Source organism: Schistocerca serialis, chromosome 2 (assembly GCF_023864345.2).
Source record: "Schistocerca serialis cubense isolate TAMUIC-IGC-003099 chromosome 2, iqSchSeri2.2, whole genome shotgun sequence".
Lineage (NCBI taxonomy): Eukaryota > Metazoa > Arthropoda > Insecta > Orthoptera > Acrididae > Schistocerca > Schistocerca serialis.
Window position 1 is genome coordinate 786,571,326 of NC_064639.1, and position 12,734 is coordinate 786,584,059.

General features: G+C 36.6%; 1 protein-coding gene across 1 annotated transcript in view; it reads right to left on the bottom strand.

The window, feature by feature from the left end:
* Positions 1-2,135: 2,135 nt before the first annotated feature.
* Positions 2,136-12,734, bottom strand: part of LOC126456406 (DNA polymerase nu-like) — a 242,271-nt gene continuing 231,672 nt past the window's right edge. The window contains exon 13 of the mRNA XM_050092158.1: positions 2,136-2,332. Coding sequence (XP_049948115.1) covers positions 2,136-2,332 — 197 coding nt within the window. The remainder of the gene's footprint in view (positions 2,333-12,734) is intronic.

Consider the following 12,734-nt stretch of genomic DNA (forward strand, 5'->3'; position numbering starts at 1 on the left):
TCAGGCAGTGTATTTATACATTTACTGGAGTTTGGCTTTGAATTCAGAGTGTGAGTTCTAGGTCTCTACTTGGAATTAGTGTCTTGCTGATGACAACTCATATTTCAGACTGAGCAACCATGGAAGTTCTCCAGATTCTGTACTTCTGGAATCCAAAACAAACCTTGCTTTGTTTTTCATATTTGTCTTAATAAATGGGAAAAGGCTTACACATAACAGTGGTGACAAGAGGTTTTGATATATTCCATACAAAATTGATTCCTATTATGAAAACTCTTGGATCAGATACAGCAGAAATTAACCACTTTGCAACAGAAAAGTTATCTTCAAGGGGAATGCCATCGACAGCAACTAACTTTGCTACCAATGGAAACATTGTTTCAAATAACTCTGCAAACTCTGATTCCAATTAATGAAGGTACAGAGGATATTGTAGCTCAGAAAACTGCATTGGGTGCATGAGTAAACAATAAAAGCACTGGTGGACTGTTAAAAGTTCAATCTCCTCATTCACAACATGTAACTTTTTGGAGTGCATGGTCAAGAGCAGTGATTACCAGTCCTTACTCTTTGAACTCCTTACTCTTGGACATGTGGTTACTGAGAATTTCAGTGATTTGTCAATTTGACTAAGAGCTTTTTTGTACAGTTTTGGACAAACTGATGCTGTGGAAGGAACTGTGGGACAGAAAACACGAACTGTAAAACATGTTTTCTGAGAAAAGTTCCTTGTATACCTGATCTTCTTGAGAAGTATATCTGTGGTCAGTGCATAAGCCTGATTTAGTTCCTTGTGACTTTTTTCTTATGAGGGTGCCTAAGCTCCATTGTTTACATTGATCATCCAAGGATCCTTGCATACCTGAAGGAGAATACCCATCAAGCAATAACCCACATACCCATTGCCATGCTCAAAAGTCTCAACTGGAACTTCAGAATAATCATCACGAAACACTTGGCCACTCTACAAGTTACTCATGCCTTTGACTTAGCACACACATTAAGAAGGGCCATCAAAATGTAGAGATTTTAAATCCACTATAATCCCTCAGTGGGCTATCAATTCATATCTCTCTCCTTGGCCAGAGGACATATTTGCTAAAACAAAGGTAGCTGAATTTTTCTATAGAACAGATTTATTTGATTAATATTTACAGGTTTCATTAGGTGAAGAATTCCAAAAAATTGTAGTAATAAATATAGCTTTTGGAGTGTATTAATATAAGAGACTACCATTCAGTACCTGCAGTCTTTCAGCGTTTTTTGAAACAAACAAACCAAAATATGGCTTAGTGCACAAATTATTTAGTTGATGTAATTGTCACTGGACAAAACAGACCCAAGAATTTTTGCAAAATCTGCTGGTTCCTTTTTTGCCTGAAATGTAATCTACAAAAATTTCAATGTTTAAAACTTAATGTTCATACTCAGTAAAGAGGGCATCACACTCACAAAGAATATATCAAAGCCATTGATCAGTTGCCTCAGCCCTTTAATATTGTTGTGGTCTTCAGTCTGAAGACTGGTTTGATACAGCTCTCCATGCTACTTTATCCTGTACAAGCCTCTTAATCTCTGAGAAAATACTGTGATCTAAATCCATTGAATCTGCTTACCATGTTAATACCTTGGTCTTTAATATTAAAGAAACTGAATCTTTTCTTGGCAAAGTTAACTATTCCAATCATTGCATCCCAGGGACTGCTGAAGTCACATACTTACTTGATCAGTTCCATATCCAGTTTACAGCAAATGGAGATCATTGTCTTACCCAAAATACAAGAAAAAAGGACCATTTAAAAAGCATTGCCAACTGACTGGTAATCCTTGAAATGTGACCTTGGTACTTAGATATCAAATTAAAACACAGTCTGTCCAAAAACAGACAGAATGTTGTAAATGACAAGATTTTTCCAAAGAAGCACAAAAACCATGTGCTGGAAAAAGAAACTATACAGAGTTAAGGATAATCTAGTAAATCAAATCTGCATATGTAATTCTTAGTATTAGCAAGCTTAGTCAAAACCATTTCTCTTAATAACTAAGTGAATGTTCTTGAGTTGCCCTATTTTATGCATATTCTTTTCATATACAATATAATCAAATAAGAAATCAAACTCAGATTCTTGTGCCATTTAAACAGGCAGATAAACCTCTCTGTAGAGTCTGTAATCAAAATATATACCTTTCACAGTATCAAAATTCTCATCTTTGACTTCCCATACAAGCTCATCATGTATCTGTATTAATAAATGTACGTCCAGTTCAGGATGCTTTAAAAATTCAAGTTCTGTACATATCATTGCACATTTACAGAAATCAGCAGCTGAACCTATAGAGAAATCATACAACATTACTTAGCGTGCATTTAATATGTAAATAGATTTTAAAGCACAATTGCCTGGCATAACATTCAGAAAATGTCTTTCTTTGCTAAACAAAGTTTTTAAAGATTTAATTTCAGATACTTCATTGAGATGATAAAACAACAATATATAAAACAAAACCAGCATTCACATTTTTGTAAACAAAGTCGACTGAATATATTCAGCATCATCTTAAAATAAAAACGAAAGTGTCACAGTAAACTTAACAAACCAGTGTTCGCACAATTAATGAGCATAAGTGGTAAACCCATATGGAATGATGAATGACACAAAACAATAATTTCAAATAGATTCAATCCTAGACTTATGCCTCCTCTAAAAAAAATGCTACCAATGTATGTAGAACTACTCTACTTTTTGTACTTCTTTAATTATACCTCTGGGGATCACTATAAGAATTAATAGAAACTTTAAATTAAAAAAAAAAAAAAACTGGCCTGTGACATAGTAAATCATCGCCTTGCAGGTAGCTCTTTGAAGGCACATGTGGGTAGTGCTCGTCAGGCCAATTGTGATATTTGATAAACCATATGTGCCTGGGTGATTTCCAATGGTAAACACCTCATATCCAACTGTGAGCACCTCAACTGTGGTTATGTGTGGGTTGGCAAACCTTGCTTAATGAGCTAGGAGTTCGTCAGTGGCACTAGTCCTTTCAGACCACAAGCTTCAGGAATGTTTCAACAACAACTGTGAAGAGTGATGATGGAACATTGTGTGTCATGAGAAACTGCTTGGATTGTGAGGATGGTATAAAACTCTATTATAAAGTCCTTGATTTCAATATGTGTTAAGTATCTGTTCAGAGAAGGGAAATTGTATGTTCCCTGTATCTTCCACCAAGAGAGTCTATGGAAATAAAAACTCTGATGGCTTCCACTGACAAGCACCTCCTTCTTGGTTACATTAAGAGACAAAAATGTGCCATGAAGCACATTGTCTGTCGTAAGGGAGGAATTGCTGAGAGCCTCATCCAATCTGATAACCTACACCTCATCAACAGTAGGCATTGACTCATCTGAGCAATACTTTGAAATAATTCTCTTTATAGCCATCATTATTCTTTTTAAACACATCATTATTCTCTTGATTTTTTGCAGATACTGTTCAGTTAGATGAGGAGGCCAATTTCCCCTCAAACGACCACATTCCCTCCAAATTCACTTGCAAAACAGAGAAGCCCCTGGAAGAAAGCTAATGAAATGAGTAGTATGAATATGACTCATTTCAGCAGTACTTTGAAATAATTCTCTTTATACACATCATTATTCTCTTGATTGTTTGCAGGTGCTGCTTAGTGAGATGTGAAGGTCAAATTCCACCCATGTGACTATATTCCCCTCTAGATGCACTTGCAAAACAGATGTCCCTAAGGAAAGCTAATGAAATTGATGCAAACCGTAAATAAGTGCATACTATTTGACCAGCTCTAGGCTGTTGGTTAACTGAAGAGTGAGAAGTGCTTGTGGTGGAAGAACTATATCAGAAGAATGCTACAAATGCCTTACAGAATGACTAAGAATCAGTTTCTCATTTCACAGTGCAGGAAAGAGTGCCTTGGTTAAGGCATTCCATTCGTGTTTGTTTCTTGCATCAGCCATATTAGTTATTAATTCTTTTATTCCATACAGCAATACACACTTAGTGGAAAACAAATGCTGCCTGTGTGTGTTGTGCACTGTCTCTTCACTGATTTAAAATGCATGCTGTGGGAGTGTTAGTAAAAAACGTTATGACAGCTGGGTGGGGAGAGTGGGGACTGTCTATTCACTCTTCAGTTTGCACACTGACTATAGGGGTGTCTGAACATGATAACAGTATCCAGGATGAAACTGATCACATTATGAGCATAATACACCAGGTCACTAAAGTGTTCAGGCCAATTTAAAATGCATTTTGCCCCTTGCTGGAACAATGACTATTGGTCTGTGATCAGGGACAGGTGAGCAGTACTGGGAAGATTTGAATGCAGAGCAGTCACAGATAGTCTCCTAGCCTTTCAGGAAAAATCAAGACAAATCATTAGTAAGACCAAAGAATACATACTGCACAGTTTCCTGGACACAATTACATGTTCTACGAGAGTATATGTGCCATCTGTATGATTTCCAACAGACTATCCTGATCATAATTATCCATGAACCATGGACCTTGCCGTTGGTGGGGAGGCTTGCGTGCCTCAGCAATACAGATGGCTGTATGGTAGATGCAACCACAACGGATGGGTATCTGTTGTGAGGCAGGACAAACGTGTGGTTCCTGAAGAGGGGCAGCAGCCTTTTCAGTAGCTGCAGGGGCAACAGTCTGGATGATTGACTGATCTGGCCTTGAAACACTAACCAAAATGGCCTTGGTGTTCTGGTACTGTGAACGGCTGAAAGCAAGGAGAAACTACAGTCGTAATTTTTCCCACGGGCATGCAGTTTTGCTGTATGGTTAAATGATGATGGTGTCCTCTCGGGTAAAATATTCCGGAGGTAAAATAGTGCCCCATTTGCATCTCCGGGTGGGGACTACTCAGGAGGACGTTGTTATTGGGAGAAAGGAAACTGGCGTTCTACAGATCAGAGCATGGAATGTCAGATCCCTTAATCGGGCAGGTAGGTTAGAAAATTTAAAAAAGGGAAATGGATAAAGTTAGATATAGTGGGAATTAGTGAAGTTCGGTGGCAGGAGGAACAAGACTTTTGGGGTCAGGTGAATACAGGGTTATAAATACAAAATCAAATAGGGGTAATGCAGGAGTAGGTTTAATAATGAATTAAAAAAATAGGAGTACGGGTAAGCTACTACAAACAGCATAGTGAACACATTATCATGACCAAGATAGACATGAAGCCCACGCCTACTACAGTAGTACAAGTTGATATGCCAACTAGCTCTGCAGATGCTGGACAAATTGATGAAAAGTATGATGAGATAAAAGAAATTATTCACGTAGTGAAGGGAGACGAAAATTTAATAGTCATGGGTGACTGGAATTCAAGAGTAGGAAAAGGAAGAGAAGGAAACATAGTAGGTGAATATGGATTGGGGGTAAGAAATGAAAGAGGAAGCCTTCTGGTAGAATTTTGCACAGAACATAACTTAATCATAACTAACACTTGGTTCAAGAATCATAAAAGAAGGTTAAATACATGGAAGAAACCTGGAGATACTAGAAGGTAGTCCGCAGCTCATGGTCGTGCGGTAGTGTTCTCACTTCCTGCGCCCGGGTTCCCGGGCTCGATTCCCGGCGGGGTCAGGGATTTTCTCTGCCTCCTGATGACTGGGTGTTGTGTGATGTCCTTAGCTTAGTTAGGTTTAAGTAGTTCTAAGTCCTAGGGGATTTATGACCATAGATGTTGAGTCCCATAGTGCTCAGAGCCATTTGAACCATTTGAATTTGAACTAGAAGGTATCATGTAGATTATATGATGGTAAGACAGAGATTTAGGAACCAGGTTTTAAATTGTAAGACATTTCCAGGGGCAGATGTGGACTCTGATCACAATCTATTGGTTATGAACTGTAGATTAAAATTGAAAAAACTGCAAAAAGGTGGGATTTAAGGAGATGGGACCTGGATAAACTGACTAAAACAGAGATTGTACAGAGTTTCAGGGAGAGCATAAGGGAACAATTGACAGGAACGGGGGAAAGAAATACAGTAGAAGAAGAATGGGTAGCTCTGAGGGATGAAGTAGTGAAGGCAGCAGAGGATCAAGTAGGTAAAAAGACAAGGGCTAGTAGAAATCCTTGGGTAACAGAAGAAATATTGAATTTAATTGATGAAAGGAGAAAATATAAAAATGCAGTAAATGAAGCAGGCAAAAAGGAATACAAATGTCTCAAAAATGCGATCAACAGGAAGTGCAAAATGGCAAAGCAGGGATGGCTAGAGTACAAATGTAAGGATGTAGAGGCTTATTTCACTAGGGGTAAGATAGATACTGCCTACAGGAAAATTAAAGAGACCTTTGGAGAAAAGAGAATCACTTGTATGAATATCAAGAGTTCAGATGGAAACCCAGTTCTAAGCAAAGAAGGGAAAGCAGAAAGGTGGAAGGAGTGTATAGAGGGTCTACACAAGGGCGATGTACTTGAGGACAATATTATGGAAATGGAAGAGGATGTAGTTGAAGATGAAATGGGAGATATGATACTGCGTGAAGAGTTTGACAGAGCACTGAAAGACCTGAGTCAAAACGAGGCCCCGGGAGCAGACAACATTCCATTAGAACTACTGACGGACTTGGGAGAGCCAGTCCTGACAAAACTCTACCATCTGGTGAGTAAGATGTATGAGACAGGTGAAATACCCTCACACTTCAAGAAGAATATAATAATTCTAATCCCAAAGAAAGCAGGTGTTGACAGACATGAAAATTACTGAACTATCAGTTTAATAAATCACAGCTGCAAAATACTAACACAAATTCTTTACAGACGAATGGAAAAACTGGTAGAAGCCGACCTCGGGGAAGATCAGTTTGGATTCCATAGAAATATTGGAACACATGAGGCAATACTGACCTTACGACTTATCTTAGAAGAAAGATTAAGGAAAGGCAAACCTATGTTTCTAGCATTTGTAGACTTAGAGAAAGCTTTTGACAATGTTGACTGGAAGACTATCTTTCAAATTCTGAAGGTGGCAGGGGTAAAATACAGGGAGCGAAGGGCTATTTACAGTTTGTACAGAAACCAGATGGCAGTTATAAGAGTCGAGTGGCATGAAAGGGAGGCAATGGTTGGGAAGGGAGTGAGACAGGGTTGTAGCCTCTCCCCGATGTTATTCAATCTGTATATTGAGCAAGCAGTAAAAGAAACAAAAGAAAAAATCAGAGTAGGTATTAAAATCCATGGAGAAGAAATAAAAACTTTGAGGTAATTCTGTCAGAAACAGCAAAGGACTTGGAAGAGCAGTTGAACTGAATGTCTTGAAAGGTGGATATAAGATGAACATCAATAAAAGGGGGATGCAGATAGGAGGGGCGTGGGGTCAGCACACCGCTCTCCTGGCTGTTATGATGGTATTCTTGATCGAAGCTGGCCCCATGCAAACAGTGACCAAAATCTAGGTCATTGTAACAGTAGGATGATGTAGTAAAATGCGTGTTTTACTAAACTGTGGTAGTTTACAGTCATAAGTCATATTTTAATTTCTTCTAACATCTCTGAATCACTCTGGTCCTGAGTAAACATATTTAATTACAATTAAAAACATGGAAGAAACAAACACAATAGTGAATGACTTCATAACGTTTGCAGGTTGTGAAGAGAACTGACTGACCCACTTAAAGTATTCAAAATTTTCACCTAGTGATCTACAGCCATAATGGAGGAACTGAATGAAAGCTGAAATTTTCGACTAGAAAAGAATTGAGCAGTTCTATAAAAACAGTGGAATGCTTCTCATTATATTAAATAGTCAAATGACAAATTAAATAACTAAACGGTTTGATAAAAATGTAATTAGTGGAGGGATTTGATGGTACATACGCATACTGCAAAAACACTTTTCTAAAGGACTTATCTGTTCAATGTAATTTCTGGTAACTCCACTGTCCAGATGTCTTTGAAATAAAATTTCAAAACTGTGAGATGAAGCATGTGGGTCAGACAGGATGGAACTTCTAAATAGGGTTCAATATATTTATTTAGCAGCTTATGATGTACATTTATGGAGTAAGTCCAAGTAAATATTTGCTTTGTCAGTTTTCCAATACAATATGTTAATATATTACTTTTACTGATTCTAACTATAGTTTTGCTAAGATAACTAATAAATTTTAGCCACAACATTTCTGGAAATTAACATCATAGTTACAAAATTTTAGATACTGTAAACAGAGCAGATTTTATGAGGCATACATAATCTATGTACCTAAATTACAGAACATTTAATTGCAATAATTCTATGCTATGGGTCCATCATTTTATATATACGGTATAATACAGTCACATAGCACATACATATTCTAGATCCCATTTTGTTTACCTTTATAAAAAAAATTGACAGCAATAATACTGTAGAAAAACAAAATCTTTAGATAAAACAATGCTGTTAAGAAGTTAACACATTTTACTTTTTCTTTTTCTCTATACCGGTGTACATTTTTCTTTTAGTGTACTATGTCTGCTCGTTTCAGTTATTTTCATTTGAAAGAAATTCTCTGATTGAATATTAAGGGGTTTCTAATAGCAGTTGTTTGATTGAATGTTTAAACTTATCCTTAGATTTGGCGTTAGTGATCTGTGGTGGTAAAGAGTTGTACAACTTTACTGCCATGTAACCACTGCTTCTCTCATATTGAGTAGTGTTATGTTGCAGAATTCTTAATTTCTTGGTGTTTCTGGTGTGGTGGTGGTGTACATCTTCATTTTTGTTGAATTTATCTTTATGATCCCATGCAAGGAGCAGAATTTTATATATATACAAGCTGTGGAAAGTTAGAATCTTTTATTTTTTGAAAAGAGGCTTGCAACTATCTCTTGCTCTTTTGTTTCCTATTATTCTAATTGCTCTCTTTTGTAATTTGAATATTTTAATTGCCTCAGTCGAGTAGCCTCAGATTTCTATACCATAGCTCATTATAGCATTGAAGTATGAAAAATACACCAAGTGCACGTCATCTTCAGTTATTAGTGGCTTAATTTGTCTCAGAGCAAAAACAGTACTGTTAAGTTTATTGCTTATATTGGAAATATGATCTTTCCATCCTAAACAACTGTCCACGGTGATCCCTAGAAATTTAGCACTTACAGCTACTCTTTCATCTAGCTCTTGCAAATTTGAATTTCACTTGTTTTTCTTTTGTTGTTCCTAAATAGGAATAGTTTTCTCATAATTGAGAATTAACCTATTCACTTCAAGCCAGTGAGTGATCATTTCAACTGTTTGATTACTTTTACTTATGGTCTCCTGTAAGCTCGGTCTCACAGTTATGCTTGTTGTGTCATCTGCAAAGAGTATCAATTCACTGTCTATGTTACAAGGTAAATCATTTATGTATATAAAGAAACGAAGGGGGTCCTAGAATACCACCCTGTGGCACCCCATGTTTTATATCTTGTAGTTCTGATAGCTGTTTCCATTAATTGTGCGACACTTCCACTGCTTGTTTTCTGTTCTGCAGAAATGACTTTATGATATCAAGAGCAGTTCCTCTAATTCCATAGTGGTGTAGCTTCATTATTAATATGTGGTGATTGACAAGATCAAAAGCTTTAGATGAGTCACAACAAACACCAACGGGGATTTGGTCTTGATCTAGGACTGCAGAGATTATATTAATAAGTTCAAATGCAGCTGACACTATAGATTTTTCCTTCTGGAACCCAAATTGTCTACCATTTATGATAGAGTTTTTATCAAAAAATGCCATTAACCTAACACATATTATTCTTTCTAGGATCTTTGACAAAATGGGAACGAGGCTAACTGGTCTGTAATTATCTGGGCACATGTGATCACCTTTTCTGAATAGTGGTAGTACTCTGGCAATCTTCATTCTATGTAGGAAGATTCCTTTTTCGAGACATGAGTTCACTAAGTGACAGAGGGCTTTAGCAATTTCCCTAGTTGTTAGCTTCAAAATTTTATTTGACATGCCATTTATGTCTGTGGATGCTTTATTTTTTAGTTTCTCTATTATTTTTCTTTTCTCTTGTTCAGTTGCCGGATACAGCTAACATGAGTTAATGGGTGACTTTTGTTTATTCTCAACTAGTTTTTGTGCTTGCAGAGAATCACTGTTGTTACCCTGTGTAAGTTGTTGGCAGATGCTTGTAAAATATTGGTTGAAAGTGTTGCTATGATTATTGGATCTTCTATTACAACATTATTAATTTTTAGGCTTAAGCTTTTATTGTTATTTCCTGATGGCTTTCCTGTTTCTCTGCTTATTATCTTCCAATATGATGAATGAGATGAATGATTCATTGGTGATAGCAAATCACCTTAAGAATCAGTAGCACTTTTTAGGAAAGTCACAGACAGCTTGAACATATTGCATTTAGAAGAAAATGGTTGGTTTCTAACAAATTTAGAGTTAACAGAAATATTTTTTGTTTTCAGAAAAGAGTCTGCAAGTCACACAAAAAGAAAGACATCTGCAATAAGAATTTCTAGGACCACTTTATCAATTTTTTTGGAAAAGGAGGCCATCGTATTTAACATTTCATACTAGTAAAAATGTTTTTATATTTGTTCTTTGCAATTTATAATTCATACAATGTGCACAATTTTTTGGATCGTGGATCAACAGTTAATCATACTGATTCAATTAGGCACCAAGATTTACATGTGACTGCTGACACACCACTGAATATTATAATATTCTGCAAAATCTCAGTAGATGCATAGCATCATAATATAGGAGTAGGAATACTTTTAAGTATTGCTGTTATATAGACACAGATGTTCAGGAGTCTTTGAGATGACAACTGTATTGAATCACCATGATGGTGTCAAACAGCACACTACTAAAGGCGCATTTGAACATTACAGGACTGTTTTTCCTACTCATCTGCATTAACTTACATTTTTCTACATTAATAACAAATGTCATTCATCGCACCAACTAGAAATTTTACCTAAGTCATCTTGTATCATTCTACAGTGACACCTTCCTATACACCACAGTATCATTAGCAAAAAGCTGCAGATTGCTGCTCACCCTGTCTGTCAGATATTTTCTATGTATAGAGAATAATAGTGATTCTACAACAGTTTCTTGGGCCCTCCTGATGATGCCTTTGTCCCTTATGATCACTTGCCATTGAGGACAATGTACTGGTTTCTATTAATTAAAAAGTCTTCAAGCCACTCTTATATCTGGGACATATAGTTGTAGCTTCATTAACAGTCTGCAGTGGGACACAATGTCAAATGCTTTTAGGAAACCTAGCAATATTGAATCTGCCTGTTGCCCTTCATCCATTGTCCTCAGGATATCATGTGAGTAAAGGACAAGCTGAAATTTGCATGAGCTGTGCCTTCTGAAACCATACTGGTTTGTGGATAGAAGTTTTTCTGCCTCTAGAAAATTTATTACATTTTAACTGAGAATATGTTCAAGAATTCTGCCACAAACCAGTATTGAGGATATTGGTCTGTGATTTTATGGCTCTGTTCTTTTATCTTTCGTATATGCAGGAATTACCTGTTCCTTTTTTCAGTCACTTGAGACTTTGTGCTGGTGAGAGATTCATGATAAATGCAAGCTAAGTAAGGGATCAATGTTGTTGAGTACTCTTTGTAAAACTGCTTAGGTTCCATCAGAATTGGTAACTTATTTGTTTTCAACTTTTTCAATTGCATCTCTATCCCAGGGGTGCCTATTACAATGTCCTTCATATGGGAGTCTATGTGATGGTCAAATGATGGTATGTTTGTACAGTTCTCCTGCATAAACAATTTTTTAAATGGGAAATTTAAAATTTCAGCTTTCTTTTTGTCATCTTCCACTGACACACCAGGCTGATCAATGAGTGACTGGATAAAAGCCTTTGACCCATTTAATGATTTTATATAGGACCAGAATTTTCTTAGGTTCTCATCAAGATCTTTCGCTAAGGTATGACAGTGGTAGTTGTTGTGTTCTTCATTCATCAATCTTTTTAGAGACACACAACACTGAGCGTAGACCTTTTTTGAATAACTATAAAACTGTCAAAGCAGAACTGGGTGGTGACTAAAAACAACCAATAATAGAGTTCACATAGAACTGTTATATACATCCACATAATTTCACAGTCAGAATCAATTTTGACCTCGACAGACAAAAAATTTTTTTCAAATGCAATGAGCCCCCCCCCCCCCCCCCCCCCCCTCTTATGGCATCTAATCTGTTTTTCTGATATATGTTACATGACTCACTAAACATTTCAGAATTTTCTACTTAGGGATTCAGCCAGCTCTTGGTCATGAGAATAATTTGAGTGTGGTAAACTTCCCTGGAGGACAGTAAATTTTGGAACTCTGTTATGAATATTTCGACAATTTACTGATAAAATTTTGACATTCAAAGCGTCTTTACTCTAAAAGTGGTTTGACTTTTGCTGTTTGTGTCGACTGGTGAGGGTTCATCATTGAACCTCAAATTGCTGCCTAGCCTAAAAAAAAACCTACTAAGATGTAAGTGGTGGCTGGATCTGGTTTCATGTTCATGTGGAGACTTGTTTCTCGGATACTGGCGAATGTCTTTCTTTATGTGACTCATTGTTTGCAAGTTGTATTCACATGGAACACTTAAGATTTCCACACATTTAAACAGCTCTGTGTAATGAGTTCTCTTGCTATTTTTTGTCATAAATCATATAACCCTTTTTTATAGTTTAAAGATTATTTGCATATTCTGC